This window comes from Lineus longissimus, chromosome 15 (genome assembly GCF_910592395.1).
Source record: "Lineus longissimus chromosome 15, tnLinLong1.2, whole genome shotgun sequence".
Taxonomy (NCBI): domain Eukaryota; kingdom Metazoa; phylum Nemertea; class Pilidiophora; order Heteronemertea; family Lineidae; genus Lineus; species Lineus longissimus.
In genome coordinates, this window is record NC_088322.1 from 15993287 (window position 1) to 16020902 (window position 27616).

The 27616-nt window shown below is 43.3% G+C and overlaps 1 protein-coding gene across 6 annotated transcripts; it reads right to left on the reverse strand.

The window, feature by feature from the left end:
- Positions 1 to 93: 93 nt before the first annotated feature.
- Positions 94 to 27456, reverse strand: LOC135499293 (carboxy-terminal domain RNA polymerase II polypeptide A small phosphatase 1-like). 6 transcript variants are annotated; one of them, XM_064789979.1, is made up of 9 exons: positions 12254 to 13168; positions 11200 to 11304; positions 8334 to 8455; positions 7902 to 8003; positions 7301 to 7357; positions 5958 to 6050; positions 5749 to 5847; positions 4683 to 4769; positions 94 to 4475 (listed from the first exon to the last, which is right to left on the reverse strand). In XM_064789979.1, exons 1-9 carry the CDS (start codon positions 12351 to 12353, stop codon positions 4287 to 4289), a joined length of 954 nt encoding a protein of 317 aa, XP_064646049.1. In that variant the 5' UTR covers positions 12354 to 13168; the 3' UTR covers positions 94 to 4286. The 6 variants fall into 6 exon arrangements, with proteins under 6 accessions (XP_064646049.1, XP_064646053.1, XP_064646050.1 ...); XM_064789983.1 differs by lacking the exons at positions 11200 to 11304; positions 12254 to 13168 and adding an exon at positions 27279 to 27456; XM_064789980.1 differs by lacking the exons at positions 11200 to 11304; positions 12254 to 13168 and adding an exon at positions 23545 to 23700.
- Positions 27457 to 27616: the final 160 nt, after the last annotated feature.

Genomic DNA, 27616 nt, shown 5'->3' on the forward strand with positions numbered 1-27616 from the left:
GAGTACGTTGATCATACTCCTCCATACTGACGAGTTCCTCACCTATCAGAGCACCGCTGTTTTACCAAATAAACACAACAAGACTGCTTTGCTTTTAACATAAAAGGACTATTCTTTATTATAATTGTAGGTTTTATCGTACTATGTTTATTTACAGTTAGTTGATGTACAAATATTTAGTGTAAGAATATAGAAAATCTGCGCCCATGTTGTGGTTTCAGTGATGTATTTTGAGATGAGAATTAAAAGTCACAATCAGACGTTAGCAAAAATATGGCCTCCTATTACAACTGTTCACAATTTATTCACCATTCTTTATTCCCAAGGTCACCATGGTAACTGCTATGTTTTCAGTATCACCAAGGTACCCAAACCGTTTCCATGGTGAACACAGTTTCAAATGTCACAATCGCAATCCCATCTCTGTTGGTATGTCATAACCCTAATGTGTTAGCATGGAAACACTGACAGTCACCTACAACACTCACCCTCGTTTAAGTACAATGCCGAAAAAAGATTTTATTTCAATTAACTACGATTCCAGTGATTTTAAACATATGTGAACATTTCTAAAGCTTTCTCTTCCTAAATCATCTTGTATTCTCTATTACCATAGCAACCAATCATAACAGCAACTGGGGGTCACATCATCCCTTGACAAATAAATAGGTTTTCTAGCAAACAGCCCCGATTATTTACTGGTTATGGTTATGATAACCTTAGGCCTTGTCTTAGATGCTGCTTGTGCAAAGCCACCATGGCACTATATGAGAGAGATAAAACATTCACACTGACTTCTTGAAGCAGTTCATCATACTGATGACAGAGGGCTTGGTAATCTCCTGATTTGTACGTCTACAGTCACACCGGTCATGTTTGAATGACAAGAGTCGAACTCGATGGAGTTACAATGATTCTAAACGTAACCCACAATCATCAACTTGTATCCACTCAAGCCCGGATGAAACAGTTGACAATAAAAAGAAACTGAGAAAATGTTTGCTGACATGAACAAGAAGAGGACGAACTGTAAAAGCCACCTCTCAGAACACTGAACTGATTATACAAAGTTAGGAATTAAGATAATCTGCGATTTTACATAAATAACATGAATAATTGGTGGATTTGTTTACAATATACAGAAAGCCTTTGAAAGGAGATACAATATCTAATCTGGTGTGAGATTGTTTTCACATTTTTCACTTATAAAATACAGTGGTTATGTTCTCAAATGTCCAAGACTTCAAGTCACATGACCAGACTTGACATCAGAGGTACAAACGTCATCCTCATATCCTACTGGTCTCATCACTTCACCATATTGGCAAAGTCGACCACAAGGGTTAAAGACGTCATGTGACCGTCAAAATGGTGGACTTATCAGTGTTGACATCATCTGCTCTCTCTCTATACCTTGTGTAGCACTTCTTACCCTTGTAGGTTATGAAACAACAGCAAAGAAAGGAAGAACTCTTCTATTGGAAGAAGAAGAGGAGGTAAGAAAGTCTACACAGTGTGATATGCTAATTGACCAGATCATCATCGCTTGGCTACGAACCAAACTGTCCGACGAAAATGAAATTGATCAGTACGTAAAGAATTCAATTAAAGGTTCAAAGTATTGAAAACAGTTCTGTTATAAACGACAGAGTGTTTTCAATGATGAGACAGTAATACTGTCATTAGCGCCATGTCAAAATGGATACTCCAAAAACATCAGTCAGACACAATCAGGTAAGAGACCTGCACTTGTCAACTTGTTCAAGACTAACTGGATGGTTTTGGAAGGTCCATCGTATGGCCCACAATAATTTGGCACTCAATCTCCTAGCTGCATATAATACTTTTGGGCAAATCTACAAAACTCTCCTCATCTAAACTTTCACAATTCTGAATTACCGGTACCACATTTTCACACATGCAATCACTGGTGAGAAGAACAAATCCACAATTGCAGCTCTGTCTGAAGAGAGCTAAACAAGGCCTTGGTACCATTCATTGATAATCAACCTCCCTCACTGGGACTAACTCATATCAACGACAGATATGTTGTTCATTCTTCTCTCATCTCGTACCAAACTGTTTACTCCCCGTGCATCCAGTAACTGCCTTCTAAGGTTCTAAACCAAGACAAGATTCATTCAGCTATAAACCAATGAAAGAAATATAATCTGATAAAGTATTAGTCATAATATGATAATAAACCAGTTGTTACCATGGCAATCTAACCAGAACACAATGATTTAAGTAGAGACGTACCATAGTTTCAATGGTGTTGAGGGGAACGACTCTCTTAAATCCATCCATGTCCAGCTTACATTTCTGGTCACAAAATGTACCCATGATTACAATGGTCGTAATCTTCGACACCAAACTTGAAACAGTTACCCTGGTTATGGTCACAGCTACTGGTTACCATGGTTATAGAACTGTTGTAATCCCTTCCATTCCAGGAAGATGTGTGCTTGGATTTTCAACTCCCTAAATCAATTTGCAACCAAAAAAGGTTGAAATCGAGTGAGTTTCAACTCAGGTCTGTCGTTCTTACATCTCAGAAACCTGAATAATATTGATATATAAACGTTCCTCTTATATAAAATGTGTTTTAAAGCTCCACTGTACATTTGTTAAATCAGGTACTTCATATAAATCGTCCCCTAACTCAGCAGCCTTGGCCCCGACGACAGGCGGCTCAACCTCATTCCAAGGATCCGTTATCAACCTGGGCCAAGGTTGCTGGAGGCAAACTAATCAACTGTTATGTACATTAGTCTTCAAGATATTCATTAAAACCTTGAAGCTCACTCTACTGGAACAGAATGTGACCTTCACCCCCGGATTATACAATGGCATGCACCATATCAAGGACAGAGCATGCGAACATGGGCCAGTCCATTACAAAACTGTCAGAATGAATAGTATGGATGGAAACATAATCAAGAAAGCCTGATTTAATCTGATCAACAGAAATAAAACTCAAAGTAACACACCTGTTGCCATGGGCGATAGTTTTCATCTCATTTGGTGTCAGAAGATGGTTTCCACAAATCTGGGTTTTGATGAAATAGACGCCCAACAACAGTAACCATGGCAACATCAAAATAACGTTTTTCATAACTTTTCCACTATTGAATTATTGCTCGATTGTTAGCCACTGCACATACTACAGGTGAAGGTCACATCCATCCAAGGTCAAACTTTGGCAAAGGTCGTAGAAATTTGTCAATTCTGCCAAAATGCTGGTTTTGCATTGACACAGACTGCATACTTACTGCAAGAGTCATGTGACTATGTTAGCAACGTTACAATAAACATCCAGCCCAAGGTATGATGGGTATTCAAGCACCTGATAGAAGAGGTTAGTTTAGAAGTCACTGTTCGCAAAAACGATTGATCTGATGAAAACCAAGGCATCAGTCGAGAGCCATCTGGTGATTTTCTGATGATTGAGGTTCACAGAAACACCAGCCAGTAAACTGCAGACCAGTTTTCACCCAGTGATCGCATCTAACCACCCATCATTCCTGCTCATTTCACTGGAAACTCCTTGTTTGTTGGCACAGGCCCCTATTTGTCAATTACAGCAGAAATTGTGCAAAACCTGGTCAAAGTTTTGTTTGGTTTCCATAGCAATACCAAGATGAAGCTGCCGTCTGCTCCTGATTGATATCTCCTCTGAAGCGTGAATGAACAGTATGTTTCAAACTGTGCAATATGAGTTGTGCAGGATGATCTTCTCTGTATCCGCATCCTATTGGCGGCGCTGTATGCTTCACAACTCAGACAGAATTGACCTCTCGTCTTCGTCACAACATTGCAATACCCTAGCAACAGTCAGCACCACGTTGTGTGATGGTAGTTTTGCCGGTTAGTTTTGGTCTATTTAATCCACTAACCTAAACAGAAGAACTGCATGAAATCTATCACACAACGTCTGCACAGTAGGCAAACCTGGTATCTGCATGCTGGGTAGAATATCCTGACTCACGGCACATTTCACCCATATGAATAAAGTCATCACTCCTCGGACAGAATGAATCAATCCTCTCCATGATTGTGCCATGATGTCCTGACCTATCACAGGCATTACACTGCAGCGCCTCCTAGTGGCCACTGCATGAACATCTGTCCGTCACACCAGGACAGAGTGAGTCCACATGCAGCGCCCCCTATGACTCATCGTGAAAGACTGCTGTGACCGACACATCCATTCACACAGACGACTCGTGGACGAACTATGAACAGCCGCATCACTCACGTCTCAACAATGTCTCCCTCCTCGTTCATCATGATGTTGATGATATCGATGACGACACTGATGTGGGCGTCTGCGGCCGATGTGGTAAATTGTGGTTATGGTTCGCATTTTTTAAAACCGAGTAAACATTGTCCACTTTTGCTAATGTTTCAAAGAAGGGGATAAGGTCCATGAGTTCCATATCGGACATATCGTCAAACCACGACGCCACCGGCACCTGCAAAATAACGTTCACACCATTTTAGGGCAAGAAATGAGGAATAGAGCAGGCCTATTGATGATAATACCCTTTATACAATGACATCAATATCTGCTACTAGGGGGAGCTACCCATTGCCTGGAAGTCAGGGAAGAATTGATTCATCTGGAGCAAATCAGTTGAAAGATTCTCAAGGTCAAATTCATGGTCTCAAGGTCAACTTACTGCATTGTCTGGATGGAAGATATATGAAGCGGGAGAATTATCAACAATCACCACTTTTTGCAAATCTCGACCCAACCGACTCAAATCCTGAAGAAGAAACACAGAATATCATACATTGTTACCATGGTTACACGTATGAGGAAGGTCGCACACGTATGAGGAAGGTCGCACACAAGGAGAGGAATGCATGAACTGGAAAATAGAGTTCCACTCCATGCTGTCGTCACTTGATATCACAGAAGGTCCCTCTCCTAGATGTGCTGCCATCTAGGAATGAAGCAACTAACTACACAGAAGGTCCCTCTCCTAGATGTGCTGCCATCTAGGAATGAAGCAACTAACTACACAGAAGGTCCCTCTCCAAGATGTGCTGCCATCTAGGAATGAAGCAACTAACTACACAGAAGGTCCCTCTCCTAGATGTGCTGCCATCTAGGAATGAAGCAACTAACTACACAGAAGGTCCCTCTCCTAGATGTGCTGCCATCTAGGAATGAAGCAACTAACTACACAGAAGGTCCCTCTCCAAGATGTGCTGCCATCTAGGAATGAAGCAACTAACTACACAGAAGGTCCCTCTCCTAGATGTGCTGCCATCTAGGTATGAAGCAACTAACATCACTAACAACACTAACAACTAACTACAGTACAAATGCACTTTTGCAGATTGAAAGTCTTGGAAATCTCTATTTTTGCCATTGCTTTGATCAAGAGTGGCTCCTGGAGCAAAAATCAGAGGTATACACTCATAATCCAGGATGTGTTACATGTGTAGCATGGTCTACACATTGAATACAAGATAAAGCCCCGTTCAGAACTCATGTCTCCTCTGGCTATGGAAAGGCAAAGCTGGAGTGGAAAGGCAAAGCTGGAGTGGAAAGGCAAAGCTGGAGTGGAAAGGCAAAGCTGGAGTGGAAAGGCAAAGCTGGAGTCTCATCATTTACTCACACGGTTACTGTGGAAAAGCCTGTGTTAAAACACGAGATCATTCCAAATGGCTATGAGCATATTCTACAGACATTAAGCGGTCATTTTGAAGGTGATTACTGCGGAGGATGTCTCTTACCTTTACGTAGTTGCCCCTATGAAAGACACATGATTCCCTGAAGAGACGTGCTCTGAACACACCCCATTTGTCTAATAGGTCAGCTACGGGATCCGCATACTGAAACAGGAATGATACACTCGATCACAGGTACAAGTTTGATGGTGACTGATGTCAACGACTTCAATATTAACACTGAGAGAAAAGAGGTGATGTAAGATACTACATACCTTAGCTAAACTAGCCGTGAATAGCACACATTCATACAACTCGCCCATCTTCTGTAAGAATTCGTCAACGTAAGGCCGCTTTAATACATATACCTGAAACAACAACAACAACAACATGAGATATCTGGCTGAGAACCGAAGATGATCGTCCCATGGAATGACAGAATGGGTTCATTTTATATTTTTCAAAATCTAGACTGTTCAGATGTCAAGATGTTAGTGCTTCGATGCCAATGGCACCACACAGATGATTAGAGAGGAAGTAATCTACCTCTGTTACTGCAGAAATGCCCCAAGCCTGCACTCAGCAGGATATAATTGAAAACCTCACATCTTCTCCATCACACTAATCAAATCATCAGCATATCGGCAAAGTTACTATCGTGACCTCAGATGACCTTTCCATGTTGTTTATCTTGGTAAATCACAATCGGTCCTCCGAGCCAGATCAGACTAACCAATTACTCGCCAAGCTCGGCACAATCTGCCATATCTTGGTTTCCATGGTAACGTGACAATGCGGCTGCCCACTACACCTGTATCTATCTGAACAGTTGCCTAATTTAGAGAGCAGGTGTCAGAGCATGGTATATGTTGGTTGTGAGTAACCTTACTATTAATCCATGTTACCAGCGACACTAATCTTATCATTATTGTATGGAACAAACTTGTGCATGGATTACATAATTGACTGTCAATCAACATGACTGACAGTCAATTAAAGACTGGCTGTCAATAAACATTGAATGTAAATCAGATGAGGGTGGAGTGACACCTTAATAAAACACCACAAAATTGCCACAAGTTATAAGTCAGCACTCTATGTCACGTCCAGTGAGGAGTTGTGGCCTTACAGTTACAGCACAACTGGCCACTAACAAATATAACCGCTCCCCTCTCTTTACGAGTATGTTTACATTGTTAATAGAATCATGTGTGTGCTCTAATTACATATTCTTTATTAGGTTTTAACTCATGGCTGATAGTATTTAATAACAACTCGTCATCAGACGAGGTATACTGCCTTGTTTTTATCATGACATCGCATAGTCTAGCGAGTGTTGGGTGGGAATATAAGTTACGTCTGCCACAGCCTGAGCTGGATAGGTTACCATGGTTAGGCCTAGTATTGACTTGGCTTGGAGGGTGATACTGATAAGGGGTGCCACAAAAAGGCACCATTACCTCTCCAATGAATCAGGCAGAAGAGTGATGCTCGGATTGCACAGAGACACTGAAGGGGACACACCGCTCAAAAAGAAGACATGGAATCCATTCCTGGCTCACATAATTCGTTCAATGATTAGACTCAGAGCACCACCTACAGGCAGTTCAACACTTACTTGGTGTATCGTTCCGTCTATTTCGACTGGGACTATAAAATCTGCGTTGCTAACCGGCTGAAATGATGAAAACAAGACAAGTTACAAGTCTCGCCATTCTGGATAAAGGTCATGACCAACCCACCCTCACAATATGATGATCATTTTCACCCAACAAGTTCATCATGGTAGACTTCATGCAAGGCCTGAAAAGAGCGAGGAATAGTGGGAATATTGATCCAGAGATAAGTCATAAGTGGGTTCTGCCCAGGTTCACATCAGTGGCCTCATTTTGTGGGACCCATGAGGCCAGCAGGTACCTTGTTTGGTGAGGGTTCTCTCATCAGTGGCCTCATTGTGTGAGACCCATGAGGCCAGCAGGTACCTTGTTTGGTGAGGGTTCTCTCATCAGTCGCCTCATTGTGTGAGACCCATGAGGCCAGCAGGTACCTTGTTTGGTGAGGGTTCTCTCATCAGTCGCCTCATTGTGTGGGACTCTGGGAGCGCATTGGTGGCCCCATGAGGCCAGGAGGTACCTTGTTTGGTGGGGGTTCTTATCAGTGGCCTAACTGTGTGGGAGAGCATTGGTGGCCCCATAAGGCCAGGAGGTACCTTAACTCACCTTGAAAGAGCTATGTACTAATGTTTCGTCTAAGTCTATAACCATACACTTTTTACTTGAATCCTGATGCCGCACGGTCGGTAAGAGGTACTTCTGGGTCGGCTGAAAATGATGCATTAAGAAGTTTGACCAAATTGCTAATATACAAAAGAACCTCAAAGGACACCCTTAGGCCTGACAAACGTTGTATTTAGTTGGAAGGTGTTATGCAACAAGCCGCTAGCGTACACAGTAATGAGCTGACCTTGACATTTAGTGCTAGCTCCCAGCCAGGAATCAATTATTCACACTCTGATGAGGAGGTAACGTTATTAAATACTTCTTGTTCCGTGCAAATACCATGTTATCGACAGTTTTGATTAAACGCTCTTTTCTGATTTAGTCAACTGTCAGATTCAGCAAAGTCTGAACTACTAGTGGTCGCCATCTTACCTTTGGATGTCCATTCTCGTCTGTTGGAACCGGTGTACTCTGGTGGGTATTACTATTGGAACCAAGACAACACAAAAATGAACTAAATATTCCACGATTTTTTGGTTTCTTTATGGAGGAACCTGCAACGAGAGAAACAGCAGAACATGAGTTTTCGACCAATCTGACTCGAGCAGACGTCATGGACAGGAGGGTTTGACCAATCTGACTCGAGCAGACGTCATGGACAGGAGGGTTTGACCAATCTGACTCGAGCAGACGTCATGGACAGGAGGGTTTGACCAATCTGACTCGAGCAGACGTCATGGACAGGAGGGTTTGACCAATCTGACTCGAGCAGACGTCATGGACAGGAGGGTTCGACAGCTGGTCTCTGTCAAGTGCCAGGGCTGGTCTCTGTCAAGAGACAGGAGTAGTTTTTACCGACTTTTCATGAGAAACAAAGGTGGCGCTAGCTGGGTCCTCATCCACACGAGAGACATGCTTTCTCCAAGTTCTATAGAGTAAAGTATTAGAGGACTTGGATGATGGCACCCTAGTTGGTTATCATTGAGGTTAAAGGGTGCCTTATTCTACTGACTTTCATTGACCTCACGATAACACAGATTGACTTGATAACTGAGGTTATGGGGCCAAGGCGGGGCTGTTCAATACACCACTGTAAAACAAGAAATAGTTGCCATTTATATGTGCATTTATTTTCCCAGTTTTTTGCGTTTACAGGTATCTGCTTATGGCTACCAAAAAGTAAAGAAAATAGAATTGAAATTGCTGTAACGGATTGTCAAAATGCTACATTTCAGTGTTTATCAAGTCATCTCATGTCAATCGTTACCTTACAGATATCATTCAGTACAATGCAAGGCTAATCGAATACTGAACAAAGTGGATAAATGTCAAGTAGAATATCCAGGAATCAAAAACATGAAACTTGACATTTGGACTACTGTTGATTTGAAGTCCTTCAAATAGGGAGGCCAATGACCATACAGCTAACACACTGGCCGACTACCGCCTATATAAGTGGCCATATCATCTCATTGGAAGATGTGTTCCTGTTATTTCCAGCTGGGATTTGAGGACATCCTACCTAGATATAAACTGAGGAGATGTCTCTTGCCACACTAACAGTGGACAACAGTTGCCCCCAGCTATAGAGAGGACACAACTTTGCCACAACCGTCGATGCCCCCTATCTCATCTTACTATCTCAACAACCAACACCGTCCTAGCATTGCAGGGGACCATTCCAATCAGTCAACACAATCTAAGACAACTTTTCTCTTCATGACCACAGCACCTTTCAGACAGGGCACTCTCTCTGAGGTCTGTCTGCAGTCTAGGACAATCTCTCCTCCAATAACTAAGACCATGTTGCCCTCAGCTCAGACAGGGCACTCTCTGAGGTCTGTCTGCAGTCTAGGACAATCTCTCCTCCAATAACTAAGACCATGTTGCCCTCAGCTCAGACAGGGCACTCTCTGAGGTCTGTCTGCAGTCTAGGACAATCTCTCCTCCAATAACTAAGACCATGTTGCCCTCAGCTCAGACAGGGCACTCTCTGAGGTCTGTCTGCAGTCTAGGACAATCTCTCCTCCAATAACTAAGACCATGTTGCCCTCAGCTCAGACAGGGCACTCTCTGAGGTCTGTCTGCAGTCTAGGACAATCTCTCCTCCAATAACTAAGACCATGTTGCCCTCAGCTCAGACAGGGCACTCTCTGAGGTCTGTCTGCAGTCTAGGACAATCTCTCCTCCAATAACTAAGACCATGTTGCCCTCAGCTCAGACAGGGCACTCTCTGAGGTCTGTCTGCAGTCTAGGACAATCTCTCCTCCAATAACTAAGACCATGTTGCCCTCAGCTCAGACAGGGCACTCTCTGAGGTCTGTCTGCAGTCTAGGACAATCTCTCCTCCAATAACTAAGACCATGTTGCCCTCAGCTCAGACAGGGCACTCTCTCTGAGGTCTGTCTGCAGTCTAGGACAATCTCTCCTCCAATAACTAAGACCATGTTGCCCTCAGCTCAGACAGGGCACTCTCTGAGGTCTGTCTGCAGTCTAGGACAATCTCTCCTCCAATAACTAAGACCATGTTGCCCTCAGCTCAGACAGGGCACTCTCTGAGGTCTGTCTGCAGTCTAGGACAATCTCTCCTCCAATAACTAAGACCATGTTGCCCTCAGCTCAGACAGGGCACTCTCTGAGGTGTGTCTGCAGTCTAGGACAATCTCTCCTCCAATAACTAAGACCATGTTGCCCTCAGCTCAGACAGGGCACTCTCTCTGAGGTCTGTCTGCAGTCTAGGACAATCTCTCCTCCAATAACTAAGACCATGTTGCCCTCAGCTCATGCTGGACTGAGAACATTGAACCCTCATCATCGAGAACAAGACGACATCCAAGAACTGCGATGTTTTTCCGCCGTCCAAGCCCTCGAGCTCGTCTCAACTAAAGCTCCTTTGTCATGTTCAGCTAATCCCGGCCGATGAATAACCTCCATATTTGTCTTCCTGAGCTCAGGCGCAATCCGACCGGATGCTGCCGAGGAAAGCCTGAGCGATTAGGTATCAATTACACAGGGCGGTGAAGGGGTCACACTCACAGATAAGAGGGGGGTCGGCAATGCGGGCAAGTCAGCGCTGGGATCCCAGGATGCGCAATCAAGGCTCCAAGCTTTCTACCTCCATGAACACTCTTCCCGACATGAACCTACATTTTGTCACAATTGAGCAAAAGACGATGACATTTTACAGACATGACAGAGGGAAGAAAGGCAATGCTAGGAAGGAAGGCGAGGCAGGTAATGGAAAGGTTGATATTCTCTTCAATCATCTGTGATTTATCTACACCTGCCGTGAACCTACGCTGTGCATGTTGTGTTATGGCGATCCTCTGCGCGTTGCTGTACATTTTAGCGTTACAGTGGTTACAGTTATGTTTCACCCACGGATCTGACGGGTTCACTGCATCTGAAATCAAATCATTGGAGGTCAAGGTATGTTTCAAGGTCATGACTCATACAGCAGATGAGAAGTAGCACTTATCATCTGTATCAAAGTCTGTCCCCCCTGCCAATACTTTTCTTGCGTCCTTTCTTCATAAAACAGACAACTTTGTCATCCAAAACAAATCCGCTCAACCTCCATACCCCAGAAATCCCACTTCCGATTTGATAAGCCAAGCAAAGTAATCAAATCTGTTACCATGGCAACCGACAAGCTTTGTCGATTTATGATCAAAGGGTTGACCTTCCATAATCTCTTTGACGACCTTCTCCACCCAAACAAAATCAAACGACTTTCCAACAACAAGGCGATCTTGAGAGAAGTACCATGAAAAGCACTCTTTCTCAAAATGATCCTACGCCACGAGATTCTTAGACGCATTATCTCAGTTTTACAATGAATTAACCGTAAATTGGTTAACAACATTCCCCCCAATATAAACCATTGACATGAAGTTTATCTTTTGGCACGAGCCAAGCACTCCAGCTGGTATCATGTGATATTGATCCATAAAATACCAGGGGTATTTCCAAACTCAGATTTTTGTCTTTTAGTTTTGTTGATTTTTAGCGCAAGGCAAACCTGCCAAAGTGTCTACCCTGTATTTGCCCTTTGGCCTCATCTTAGACATGTTAGACAAGAGGCTCGAGGGCCTGGAGCTGAGCCAGCCTGGTAATACTCAGAAAATGATATCAAGAATCTGTCCTATATCTGGCAAAATGGCATTTACAGCCCTAGTAGCAGTCAGTGATGTTCATACACACCTCGTCCCCAAGCAGACGATGATGTACGTGCTGCTGCTGGCAACTGACATCGCTTAGTGGGGACGAGGAGGATAACTTTCAGCGCCACCAGGGCAGTAAACAGCAGCCCCGATGCCAAATGCTCATAGTGACAGTATCATCCAACTTACAGATGAGACTCTGGGCATACAGTGAGCGGGGCTGTTTCTGCTGCACCTTTTTGTAGACATTCTTGTCGGTGTGGTACAAGTAATAATTGGCGGGAAACATGATGGCAGTCTAGTGAAGATACTCGAATAGTCTATCAACGGTCACCTGTACCTGGGTGTCAAGATCCACAGCTCTGAGAGCGTAACGTCCCTAAAACTCGGTAAGGACTTGGTAGTCTGTTTACTTGTTCTTGTCACCCGTGCGACGACCAAATCAAACTCTTACAACTGACAGCTGTGATTGTTTATATATAAAGAATGACATCACCATATCCTGCTTCTAGACGATCAACACACATCCAACACTTCAGTCCACCCCACTATCAGCAAGGATGGAATCTATACTTGCTGTTAGCCTACCAAAGTTAATTCAGAAGAAAACTTTGATCAATTATTCACATCAAAGGCTGCAGTACTTCCAAAAGACACGACACTTCCAATGAATAAACCAACAGCGATGGAGCACTTCTGCAGACGCATCTACACTCACTCTGCTGAAGGGATTTGGTGGGAAAAATCCAATAAGATTTCTGCGATTTCGTTGTGTTGAACTAACTATATTCCTCCAGTCAAAGAAGGTAGTCAACATCCATAGCAATGCTGTGATGCACTTCCCAATTCGAAATAACACAGCTCGAGACGTGGAACACCACTTTCCACATCTCCGCTTCAAAACTTCTTTTGAAAGTTTCAGACTCCACACTCGGGTGAAACTATGCAATAGCTATTTGTTTAGACGTTTAGTAGTACGAATGTACTTCAACTTCCACGAGGTACACATCTTTCAAGGTAAGAATCATGAATGCACCACGAAAGATTCCATCTCTGGAAAAGTCTTTTGAATACTTTGAAAATCACTATTTCAAGACTTGCACCCAGCAAACAGTACCATGAAACAGTTTTATGCAACTGATTTAAGTCGACCAAGGGTAGTACATTACACAGGCCTTATCAACGCTGACCTCTGATTGGTCATCATATCTATCCCAAGATGGCCCAGATCTTCTTCAAATCTCTTTGAAACGGGTGTACTTGTCTCATAAAACAAGTTTGTTTATCACCTGTTTGAGTTGTGTCATCTAGAGTGGTCATGGGCGGCCAAGGTTTGACCACCAGGACTGTTCACCCCTCCGTAATTAAGCTTATTTTGATGCCTTGTTTACTAACCAGATCATAAAGGAAGCACAACCCACAGACCCTGAGTCTCGCCAGAATGTACATGTATTTACATTTATTTGGAAGGGTTGGGAATGAAAGCAAGAAGAGAAAGCACAACAAACTCGAAAGCATAAACAGACAACACTTACTGCTCACATTTGAAGGATATTTTACGAACTTCGCATTGCTTGGCATGGACCGCACATATCCACCCATCATCGCCATGGCAATTACCTTGGTTGGACTATCAAGGTCGGACAGTTCTCCTCAAACTTCAAAGTTGGACAAATTCCAATGAAATGTACAAACTCTTCAAAGCACACACACAAGTCAACAATTCAATCTGATGACATGTGTGGATTTCAGTCATATAATCCTTCAGACATACTATCCAAGAAACATTACTTCAAACAAATCGAACGATGGTGTCAGTTGGCTTTTTGTTCACCCAAGAACAACTTGATAAAGATTTCGGCAAAATTTCTGCAGAATATGTTGTTTCATCTCATCATTGTTGTGACTCTGAAAACACTTTTCCCGCCAACAAGAACGTCTGTTGGAGAACAACTGAATGGAAAGTGAAAGATAATCAACAAAACTTGCGAAATACTTGCCCTACTTCTCCCACCAAATATAGCATTCACCAAAATAATGGATCAGATGTCCACACTAACCGATCAATGACGGAAACTTCTGCCAAAAAGCTCATCTTTCGGTGGAAGAGTTCCTGTTCATGAGAACCAAGGCAAATGACGGCAATTTGAAATCCCCACATTTATCACTGGCAAAACTTCCTATGAAGGTATGACTGGTACTGACAGACACACTTCCACTGACGTCCTATAAAACAATTATGTCATTCTCATCATTATTAATTCTGGCCTGCAGATCTACAAGTTTCAGGTTTGTACGCTCACATGGACTTGTAACTGTCCATCTCTCTATCACATTCCATCACTTCACCATCGGACTATGCTCGTGAGAAAGGTTGGGTCACAACAATGGATCAGAGAGTTCAGGAGAGCAGTTCACTCTTTATTTCGTAATCATGGCTTAGACACTCCAGGATTCCAGGGGTGCTTTCACTTTTTCATGTAATTTGCGCATTGCTCAATAGATCAGAATGATTGACCCAGTTCTCCACCACCAACAACAAAAAATACCTTCTAAATCGATTGATAGTAAATCATTTAAAATGTGTCATGGAAACATTGCTCTAGAAATGGAAGAGGAAACAAATATCTGACCCAAGGCAAAAGTAATCATCAGGCCATTCTTGAAATATGGTGAATAACATCCACACTCCAGGCCAAGATCAGGGCAGCCTGGGTGAATGACATCCACACTCCAAGCTAGGGCAGCCTGGGTGAATGACATCCACACTCCAAGCCAAGATCAGGGCAGCCTGGTTGAATGACATCGACACTCCAGGCCAAGATCAGGGCAGCCTGGGTGAATGACATCAACACTCCAAGCTAGGGCAGCCTGGGTGAATGACATCAACACTCCAAGCTAGGGCAGCCTGGGTGAATGACATCAACACTCCAAACTTGGGCAGCCTGGGTGAATGACATCAACACTCCCAAGCTAGGGCAGCCTGGGTGAATGACATCAACACTCCAAGCTAGGGCAGCCTGGGTGAATGACATCCACACTCCAGGCCAAGATCAGGGCAGCCTGGGTGAATGACATCCACACTCCAAGCCAAGATCAGGGCAGCCTGGGTGAATGACATCCACACTCCAAGCCAAGCTTTAACAGGGTTTTGGTGAATGACATCTTAACTGGGGAACAATAGATGATCAATCAATGGACATGGATGACAAGTCACATGATGATTACCTGATCAAGAATAGAAATTGATCTGACATACTATAGCAATAGGCAACCTTATTGACTATCTTCTTTGTAATAGCAAGTATGGATTAACTATACTTGTAATAGTAAGGGTGGTCAATTTCGATCATCAGGATATGTCCACCGTCATTCAGGCTGGACTAGTATGTTTTCATGGTCAGCCATGTTGGAGGGTAGTAGAACCACACTTCCTCATACCTGACTTAACTGAATCCAATGCTGTCATGGTCATTTAGGCTTGCTTTTGTCTGTCCCTCCAGGTGATGACCTCACTTGAAAGCACGCTGATGTTTTGATTCGAGCTTTCGAGGGAAGGAGTTTAAATGAATTGACATGCCCTGGCCTCAAGGATAGCCCAGGATACTCACTGAATCATCAGAATGCACGATACTTCTCACAAATACAAAGCTATTTTGATACTACCTTTCACCAGACAGACAGGGCCCCCTATCAGTAGGAACTGGCACTTACCTGAAAAGATAAGAATTAACGAGAAACTCAGTCAAGATATGATGACATTTTCAGATTCGAATAAATTCTTTTCCATTGAAGTGTTTGAAAGACTGTCACTGAAACAATCTTCGCCTCTCTTTGCCTAGTCACCCTAAAGTCGCCCCATTTCAATTGCAAAATCAAACGCTCTTTCGGAAAATGTCCAGTTTTTAGGTCACCAACATAACTTGGCCATTTTAGTACCGAAGACACTTCTATACACCTACTATGGCAGCACAAGTATAGTTTGTCGAGTTCGTACAATATACAGGGAGGTCACCCAAAGAATGTGATTGCAAATCATCTAACTGGAGAGTGGCCAAAGTATACAGCCATGACCATTGTGGGACACTTCGGGTATTATGGCTTCCAAAGCCTTGTATTCAGTCAAACCTCTATTAGAGGTTCGAACCCCTGAACAGGAGGACACTTCTACCATGGAGGACTATGCTTCTGTACAAACCCTCCCCGGTTGCACAAGGACAACTTTTGACTTTTTTCTGCTCAATATCAGGACACAAGATGACAACTTCCAGATTGCCGAGACATTTTGAGTTGTCCTCAATCACTTGTACATACATAGCTATAGAAATGGGTCATACACACATCCATATAATAGTTAACGCTACACATCAAGCAATATTGATGTTTGGACATACCGACACATCAGTCATCATACGACTCAAGTGGCACACTTCAAATCGCTGGCCTAACTCCACTCACCGCCACCAGGAGGAGGTGACAACTGGATCGTTCACATGTGATTCTCCCACACAGTCGTACATCAGTGCTACCAGACTGTCAACACAGGCCACCATTTTGGAGCAGCTACTCCACTCAGTTGAGGAGTCAGGAGCGTGACGATACCAGAATCATGGAGATCGATCGATCAGCTCCGAATTAACCGATACACAAATCAGAAAGATACCTTGATCAGCGCTGAAGATGACGTCCTCTGTGGAAGTGACAGCGTGTATCACGTCCTCTGGGTCTCCGTGGTTTGTTGATTTGAACAGCCGAACGAAGAATGGAATCAAACGTATCCTCGTCGCCATACTTGTAGATTAACGAACCACCTTTAGCAATTTGCTCTGGTTTAGTGAGGTCAACCTTGTTCAGATGTGCTATCAGGAACTGCTGCACAGTGCTGATCCCGACAAGGAGAGGAAAAGTCTCGATAAAAACATCATCAGCCAATCTTATGTTTCTCTTCCATACTCAGTCAGGTCTTTAGAAACTACAGTCACTGGATAGTGTGGCTTATCCTGTTAACTGAGTCCTCGTGGAAGTGACTTAGCTCTATTTACCACAGCTTTCAGCAGCTATGCTCCAGTCGATCCATCAAGATTCCGATGCCACTAACGGTGAAATCAAAGGTCTAGAGATGACATAACGATAGCATCTCAAGGCTGGCAATCACCCATGCATTGATTGGGACTGGTATGTGCACACAGTGATGTACAGGATGTATGCCAGAATGACGCATTCCCAGTGTCATCAATACGGAATCAAGTGAACGTTATCCAAGGCAGAGCATCCAAGGACGTCAACAATCGATAAGCAGGCACCCTGGATCTCCAAGTCCACAATGAACGCTCTCCAAATATTACGATTGTTACAAAATTAGGATTCCTGGCTTGGAATGTGTGTCTTGGAGTAAGCTAGTCGCTATGAACAGATATGAATGTAATTGCACAAGAGTTAGACATGCTCGATGTGTATGTCAGATGAGACAACCGCTGGATCAATAAAACAACATCTGTTGTTCCGTCAATTTCAACACATGTTGGCTGGAACAAGTAATGCATTGATGCACTACGATGTACAGCAGATTGACCTGCACTGCCAGTCCCATGCTTAGTACACTGACATCACATGTACTCCTTACACTGTCTGACAACAGAATGCACTGATCTTATTCTCCAACCTGGGAGGAATAGGCCTACCCTATTTTTATAGATTGGGTGCAACACCATGATGTCAGGCTACTTGTGCACAACCAGAACATGTTTATCAAGACCTCTCAAAGAATGGTTTTAAAGTAAAGGTCTCTGGACTTGGTAGTTGTAAGGTGACTATGAAAACAGGCTGGCCCTCGCATGCGCAACACTGCATTTTGTCAGTGACACAAGATTTCTAGAGCTGCTATTTCTCAGGACTGGTAGGTATGAAGTGCTCATGAACAGCTTCCCAAAGGCAAAGAGATAACGTTGCTTTTATACAACATCACAACAAGCCAATGCTCTTTCTGATCAGACCCGGTCCAATAGACAAAAGATGAAACACGGATTGACCATCCAATCATCAAAGGAATTGATTGACCGCCGTGGCCAACAATGAGGGGAAATCAATGTGCCATCGTTTCTCAGGTAGTCGGTGTATCAGGTTACCTGGTCAATACGATCATTGACCATCCATCCGACCCCACCCCTCATTAGGTAACCTCCAATGGGAATGTCATAGCGAGGAGTTGTCATAACTAAACGGCCACCAAACCAGTAATTCTCATCACTTCAACAAGCCAGAATTTGGCTCCTTAGTCCTTGTTTCAGAGCGCAGTTCTCTATTCCAGAGATACATTAACAACGCATGGATTGATTGCACTGATGGTGATTTGATTTAGGGAGCAAAGTTCAACTAGTAAGTTATCCATGAATAGCTAGACGCTGAAAGATGTGCGCTTGCACAAGATTGCACACAATCAATCGAGGCGGCTCACTGGTGAAATACTAGGGTAGATGTCGGAGGATCTTGATAAAGTTTAATGGAGACTTGATGAACATAACACTGTCTGCATCACAAGATACATCTGTGATAAATATAGAACATAGCGGTAAATATAGTAGAGCGGCGCAGTAGAGGGAGGATTTATTGATGTGATACTTGATGCTGCCATGAAGTTTCTCGCCAGGTTAACCCTTTAACTGCAGTGATTCCAAAAATGAGTTCATCTTCTTGACAGACACGCTTTACGCAGTCAACACATTCAATGATTTATCTGCAAAAAGACAAGCAGACATGTTTATCTACCTCCCCTGACCATGTGCCTCAGATAGATTATTGACACTGTCTATCGCCATGGCAATAACTTGGTTTCATTCATGATTTTATAGTTGCTAAGCAACAAATATAGATTTGGTAATGACACCATTTTCTAGAGAAGTGGTCAGTGGCTGCCAATAGCAGAAAGAAGGGTGCTTGTATGAGGGTGTTGAACAAGAACCAATCCAAAGACATTTTGTGCAGGTTTTCTAAATTCTGTCCAAACTGTCTTGGTATCCAGGGGCCATAATGATTGTTATTTAGCTAAACGCATGAAGAGTACACTAAGGTAGCATAGACAGCCAGCATCAGGCCGGGAGGTGCAATTGAATCACGCCAGCTTTCAAACAACTGAAGGAGGTGAAGTGGAAGGAAGCACAATATGCTCCAGTTCCTGAATGTGTTGCACCCAGTCTCAGAGTTGAATGATTCTGAAAATGCATTTTTAACAGAACCGTTCGAGCAAGTCACCTGCCATGTCTTCCTCAATACAGGACAGGTGACGTCAGACATATCTTTACCTCCATGCCGTAAGATCATGCACGATGAACTCTATACAACACCTTGCAATATTGAGTTGAAATGGACTTTTTAAAACCACTACACGATCAAAGACTTGGTCACGAGTCAGTGACAGGATCACGAAGTTGAAATCCCATCACGGACAAGAGATGTGCAACCATGCATCTATCATGTGTACACAATGCAGTGCACTGTAAATGTTAAGCTGTAGACATTCAGGCTTCTATACAGAATGAGAAGATGGCCCTGATCAACCGTAACCGACCAGGTCCACCCACAACCAAGCAAAACCTGCCGTAACTCAAGTGAAGATAATCAAACTCAGAGATATAAAACAACTATCTGATCGAATTAGCCATCTACATTCTTGCCTCACTTCAACGGAGAGCTGTAACCAATGGTATCCAAGCACAACGTTCAGTAACCGAGAGCATCGCTGAGAAAGCAATCTCAGGACATCATGTTCACCTGTCTTCTGCTCATGCTTCGTTCATACCTGGAGCGAACATTCTCACCGCTCCTGCACTATCTACACCGCTAGCTTGGGATTCCTAGCATGCTAGAATAACATACTATCTCTATGCTTCATGGTAATACAGAGTACAAGCTAGTAACGGAATATCAGTTAGCTGACTAGCAGACCTTCAAAAGCTAGGTAGCCAATATAATGCGTCTTCATACAACTGCTTGAACCCAAGTACATCAGCACGTCTTTGAAATACCACACATTCTAAACAACAATTGATGTTTGGAAAATTTGCCAACAATTTGAAAACAGATGGTGACATGAGTGAATGCTTGTTCACCTCATCTTTGAACTTGCCTCAGTCATGATGGCTTGCTCTTCTAATCAGTACTGTTCATGATTACAGGATGAAGTTGTCTGCTGCAGACCACTTTCTGCCTTGGGATTCACAGATACAGGGTCTGCAGAATGCTCTCCAGACGACCTGATAGTACGTGACGTGATCAGCCCTGCCTTCTCCACGTTGATTGTCGTCTTAGGATCAGCATCAGCTTGAAGGAGAAGCAGGTTCCACCCTTCAAGCAGAACATCTCGTCAAGCACAGCGCAGTTATCCCACAAATTGAAGGAAACCAAGGTTACCTAGGTAACCAAGGCATATCACATCCAACGCAGCGTCGCTGTATCAATTTTGAAATGCTGGGATGATGCAGTAGACTTGATCTTCAAAGAAGGGGAACGTTTAACACTGGGGGATTTGCTTGTGGGACGCACACAGGAAAAAGACGCTCTGCACAATATCTTAGTGATGTTTCGGCACACAGAGGCAGGGGTAGCTTTGAAGACAATACGTTGAGACCAGCTAAGCTTGGTTAAAGATTCTACTGATCATTTAGCGCCTCTACCATCGTCCCTATTAAGAAACACCTCTTCCATTCTTGCATGATATTGTGGCACTATAAAGGAGAGCATCATCACCAGCTTTCAGGATGATGAAGGATGCTGGTCCTACACAACAATGGATGGCAAGCAAGGACTACCATCTTTCAGAACTCTGCAATCTCTCACTCCCAGTCTCATCAGGATAGATGCATCATAGAAACTTTAGATCAACTGAGCCTGAACTGGCTTTGGTCGAAGACTTCATCACAGAGTCATCATTCTCGATGTCACTTGTCCACAATGCCTAACCACATGGCACCAACTGTTGCTACATTCCATTGTTCCCTGAGATGAACACATCATCATATCATTTCATTCATCAAAACACGACTAAGTGGCCACATTACCAGTGGGACAATCTCATCAGTCACAGAGGACAATGTCACCATCCTTCATATGAATTCTGATAATCAATTGGTACAAACCGGGTCAATCCTAACAGCAGCAGAACATGTCAGAACAGTTAGTCTCCTCCTACTCAGGCTTCATGTCACCAGAGAGCTGGAATACTCCTTCAAGGGCCTTGAATCAATAGCCGCACTTACACCACCTGAAAATGGACCACCAATCTTGGTTCGGGAACCAATGCCGCACCATCGAAAATCCACCAAGCGCTTACACCAGCGCTGCAGCTAGTTATAAAATCCGGCTACAGATGGCGCGCAAACAATAAGCAGAACGCGGAAAGCCTTGGCAGAAAGCGCCATTTCGAAAGCGCCGCCTGGAGCCGAACCATCTAACTAGCTAATTGCCGATCCATTTGCGCTTACACCACGACAAAGCCGAGCTTTTAACAAGCCGGGCGAATTTGGACCATCAAGCTTGGTGGGACAAATTCGCTCGGCAATTTGTATCGGCAATGGATTGCCGAACCAATTTGTCGCGGCAATGTGGTGGTGTAAGTGCAATTGGTCCACCAATATTTCGTGGTGTAAGCGCAGCTAATATCACAGTTGGCAAAAGTCAGAACAGAATATCCTGACTCCGGTTACACATGCGTATTGATAAGTAACCATAGTAGCTAAGTAGTATCCAAGTTATATTTATTCATGCACATGCGTATTAATCAGATCCAAAATTAGGACATTTTGTTCAATTTTCTGCTGACCATGACCTCGAGTCAACGTCCTCATGGGTATTCAGGTCATCTACTTTGCATTTGAGAGAGAAGTCGGCCTGTGATGATGTGTCACCAGTGGTACCATTCCATGATTCTGATCAAACAACAGGTCACTCTATCGGATGAGAAGACCCCTCACACCAAAACAATAATTAGTTTGTCATTATAACAAACTAGCCCACATCCTAGTGAAGAACCTCAACATCCGACAGGCATGTCATATGACCGCAATCGGCGTTTTTTAGGACGCTGACATGAACAGTCTCTTGTTTCAAACGCTGCCTGCCAGTAAAATACATCTTAAACGTCCTGAGAGCGTCTTTCCTGCTGCCAAATCGTTGCACCTTCAAATACTATAACGGGTGGGGGGGGGGGGGGGGTATCCAGGCAACCATGTGCAGTTTAAAAGGACACAGTGTAGATTTTAAAATTTATCTCAAACCCTTTTTTCAAAATGACTTCATCTGAGTACCAGTCGCTTGCTATGGAAACCAGGATAAGCTCTGGCCAAATGAGCCGTTTGCAGCTTGGGTAATAGCCTAGCAGACTTTAACTTAAACTACCATGGCCCAGCTGACTTTTACCATTAGTCTTCCGTTAAAGCCGCCCACATTACAGATATCTAATTACAATCAATATCAAAAGAACTCGATATCATTTGAGATTATCTAATCCAGTTTGGCCATGATCACTATCGATCAACTTACCGAAAAATCTCAACAAAACATGTTTCGTTCACATGTTTTCGTTTGTGGTTTGGTCATGACCTCTGACCTTTATCGCATAATCCATCAGTGGATTAATTTACGGTCTACATGTAGACTCGCCTTGATCCGTGTGGGTTGAGATGAGATTAGAGATGGTAGAGAAGTCAGGCAGTGACAAAATCAATTTGGCTGGGTGATAGAGTGATAGTTTATCAACGAATATCACATACTGATTATCACTGGTTTATTTAACCCTCCGTGGACTTTTTTCTCAAAAATATGAATAGCAGACATGACATCAAGATCAAGTCGAGGCAAAAGGCATTACTGGTCAGCGCCCAGAGGCATTACTGGTCAGCGCCCAGAGGCATTACTGGTCAGCGCCCAAAGACATTACTGGTCAGCGCCCAAAGGCATTACTGGTCAGCACCCAAAGGCATTAATGGTCAGCGCCCAAAGGCATTACGGGTCAGTGCCAAAAGGCATTACTGGTCAGCACCCAAAGGCATTACTGGTCAGCACCCAAAGGCATTACTGGTCAGCACCCAAACACACTTCTTTGACAATGTTTGAAAAGGCCTGTCAGTGTTATGATTTGCTTCATCTGATAAACAGACAAAACCTCAAGTCAAGTTCAAGTCTGATTCCTACATGATTACAATCCCCTCACGACACTACTTGGCTACCAGTTGGCTCCCCAAGTGACCGGCGAACAAGTGGCAACAGTCCTAACACCTTCCATCCTTGGTGAGAATGAACCACGGTTTATCCACACATGGCCTCTCATCCACAAATATACAAATGAGAGGAGACTATTATTGCTTGCAGACTACATCATGTATCGCCAAGGTCTGTAGTCATGTATGGTGCCACAAGCTAGACAATCCATTGTGGACCACCAAAGGACTCAAAACCACCCAACCAAACGTTCTCACAACTTTACCAACCTGCAGGACGACGGCAACCTGCCTCATATGGTAAGTTCCTGGTTGCTTCTGGCAGAACGTAATGTACATCATATATCGGGTTGTCCATCTTGCTTTTCTGCAGACGCAGACCTCCGTATGGTTGTAGTGGTGAAAGCATTGGTATATTTTTTGAAAGACTGACCCACTGAGCTGGCGGACTAGAACTGAGATAATGGCGTTGATCACGTAAACAAGATTTGATGTACTAAAAGTCCATATTCTATACATGAGAACAATGGATCGTGACCTAGATCTCTGGGGGTGGTAGGCCACTATCAATATCATGGGCCAACAAGACCCAAAATGGCAATTTCCATTCAATTTGACCTCTTTAATCAGGACTGATATCTGAAGAAAACATACAACATTTCAGAGACGACCACAAAACAGGCAATTTTTGGATATGAAGCCACTTTTACCAACAGCCAGCAAACATACACGCCAACCTAAACCAGGAACTGTTTTAAATATAACGCTTTCATTCATTCATCACCATCAAAACGAAAAATTCCAAACATCCTACTTATACACCACAAGCGACTAATTAGTTGGGAATACCACTACTACATATAACAGTGTAATGGGATAAGTCCCTGTGCATAACCATGGCCAATTCAATTCCCAGAGGCCTTGCTTGAAATAACAACAATACTATGAGGCTACACATGATTTCACACCAAATGGGTCCTAAAAGCTGACCAAGTACTAATTAGTATAGGCATGCATTGTGCTTATGTTGCTTATGTGAACATTATACCATCCATGGTCTCAAGACATAATCAATGTTCCCTCAAAGCTTCAATCAAAACAGGTGTTTTGAAGGATCGACACATATTTGAGACTTGCTGAACTGTATGGTGACTAAGTTTATGCACTTACAGTGTAATGAGTTCATGGAGTTACAGGGAAGAAAACCTGAATCTCACAGCCTTTTTGTCGAGTTTTCTGTAAAAGAGTTGCTTAGAGACAAGAGTTGCTTAGAGACAAGAGTTGCTTAGAGACAAGAGTTGCTTAGAGACAAGAGTTGCTTAGAGACAAGAGTTGCTTAGAGACAAGAGTTGCTTAGAGACAAGAGTTGCTTAGAGACAAGAGTTGCTTAGAGACAAGAGTTGCTTAGAGACAAGAGTTGCTTAGAGACAAGAGTTGCTTAGAGACAAGAGTTGCTTAGAGACAAGAGTTGCTTAGAGACAAGAGTTGCTTAGAGACAAGAGTTGCTTAGAGACAAGAGTTGCTTAGAGACAAGAGTTGCTTAGAGACAAGAGTTGCTTGGAAGTTCAAGATCAACATCAGAAATCTATTGCTGTTCTGACACTTTGTCCTTGTCGCGATGCACAAGCTTATGCACTTCGGTGACTCTGGAAGAAGCACTTGAAATTCAAAACATGCCAGCGAGTTCCGAGGCGAGAAGCCTGGCCAAACTGGACAAAGGAAATGATCAGCCTCAGGCACCGAGTTGGGTGTCTCTGCAATCTAATGATTTGTAACATCAGTTCAAGTAGTCACACCTGAGCAGACCCTGCACGAGCTATTCTGTCTTTGGTGGGGGAACGACCACTAAACACTGATTCACCTGTTTTTACCGCACTGGCTTCTGTTCAACTCTCCGCTTTCATGATATCAGTTTTTGCACTGAGCTAAAATTAAGCCAGGGGTAAAGGCCTAAACAGATTCACTGACTTATCATATTTTACATTGAATATACTAGCCCATTGCTGATGTTGCTGATTCAATTGTCAAGACCTGACTATTCAGGACACTGTCACTCTTACCGTCACTCTTACCGTCACTCTTACCGTCACTCTTACCATCACTAGTGTCAGTGCATGGAAGAGACAGGCACAAATCTTCAGCACAAACATTTTTAAATTATCTCACAACTGCACAATCAACAGGGCCTCCTCTTGGCGAGCTTCTAAACTTAACAATCAGGTGATAAGGCCTAAGTAAATCACCTGGCACGAGGCCAGAGTTCGTGTCTTGGCATACCTGTGGCTCAGTTTGCAAGCACACAACGATTTCAAGAGGCATACAGTTCTCACAGATCTTTTCACTTCCGAACTCAACTACTAAATAGTTCACTTTAGATTTAGACTAAATTATTTCAAAAGTTTGAGATCTCAGTCTGTGACACTGATTTTCAATCAACGCACAAACATATCAATAATCGAAGATTAAAGTTCTTGACCTCAAAATAGTGAGAAAACAACTCATCCGAATGACGACTCAAAATATGACTTAATCGCCAGAGCCATCTATCAAATCAAATCAAACACATTTCAGAAGATCACCGCAAATTGATTTGAAGAAAACAAGAGTGACAAAGTGCAGGATATCAGGACTAACCACGTCAGATCATACTGTGAAACTCTTGTGACTTCATATGCCAAAACATCATTTTTCAAAAAATTTTTCCAGTTTATTCTCATGAATCGGTGCACTTCAATGGATAAAACCAAGTTAAAGATTTTCGGGAAAATAGCTATTTTGTACTCATGGAAACCAGGTCATGTCGTATGACCATGGGCATTGTCGGGTAGGTCTTGATGAAAGAAGAATTCAATTATTGGATAGCTGAATGATGCATACATGAAGGGTTAGTTACCAAGCCCCCTTGGCCTCATTCCTGGTTAACCCTTTAAAGACAATCTCGAGGTTCAAGTTTGTTTTGGCGCTGACCAGTCATGCATTCCACCTGGACCAACGGGTCACACTCCCACAGTGGCTTTCGGGCCGAAATTCACTTCAGCATTCTGAGGTGTTCTGGGTGTGCAAATTAATTTTTTGCCTCTGGTTTCACTGATTTGTCAAAATCCTCCATTGCTCATTGAGTAATGAGGGTCAGAGCAGGTTTTCTGCTCAGTCAGACCTGAGCATGGAGCTCAGAGCAGCACCAGCCACAGTGACTGAGCAGACCCTAACACGCACCCAAAAGGGGAAGGGGTCACTCTCAAAGAAAGGGTATGCCCAACAATCTTTACAATAGATCTTCATGGTCCCGAAGACACAAGCCAATTCAGGCGTATCTAGCAACAGCACAGTGATAAGGGACTCTTGCAATGGCTGCATGATGCAGCAGTCAATTCACTCAGAACCCCCCTGTCAGACATCCATCATAAATGTGAGACCTGGAAGAAAAGGACGTCCAGGAATCAACGCTTGTTCACCCAGAACCCAATCTCTTTGCTCCAGGATTTCACTCTTTCCTCTCAGTTGGGTTCAGACTCAGAGCGTCACCTTTTTTTCACAGCTGGTGAAAAAGGTTCTCGTCCTGGATGAATTTTGAATGTGTTTTGTTTGCACCCTTAGACGGCCAAATCCCAGACACAGATGTACAAATGCATACTTAGATTGACTAACCCCCCCTTTCCTGGGGACATATTATTTCAATCCTTCACGATCACAGAAAATGAGTTGCCAAATCAAATCCGAAAAAATAATCACGGCATGACTCCTGTCAGTCCTGACACGACCAGACCACAGTGCCTCTATTTCTAAGAGGCAGGTAGTAGAGAAGGCCTGGGAAGCCATATGCCTAAAATCACAATGGGGAAGCCAGCCACTGTTATGTTTGGGGGTGGACATGGTGGAGGGTTACCAGTGTTTACAAAATACACACGGCCTGGATAGTGGATGGGCATCGTGTAGAGTGCACGTACATTTTTGTACATAAATGCATTGCAAGCATATGACGAAAGTACATAGAATGTACTCACTCTTTTCCGAGGGTGAAAATGCATGAAGCGGCTCCTCATCTCTGTTGACCTGTGTGATAATGGACGTACTGTCCATCTAGGAAGCGTCTGCTTTACTTTCCCGAAGCGATCACTCAAATATCGAGCAGAATTTTAGCTCTAAACTCGGAAAATATTCAAGATGGACGAAGTACTAGCGCAAAATAAATATGCAGCAGGAGTTTCAAGCTGCCCTAGCATAAATAATGACAGCTCAATTTGGGTATGTGCCAAGAAATAAAGTACTGAATTTTCTCATGTCAGCGTTTTCTGATTTATCGAATCCAAGCTCTAATTTGTCACAACAATATTTCTACATC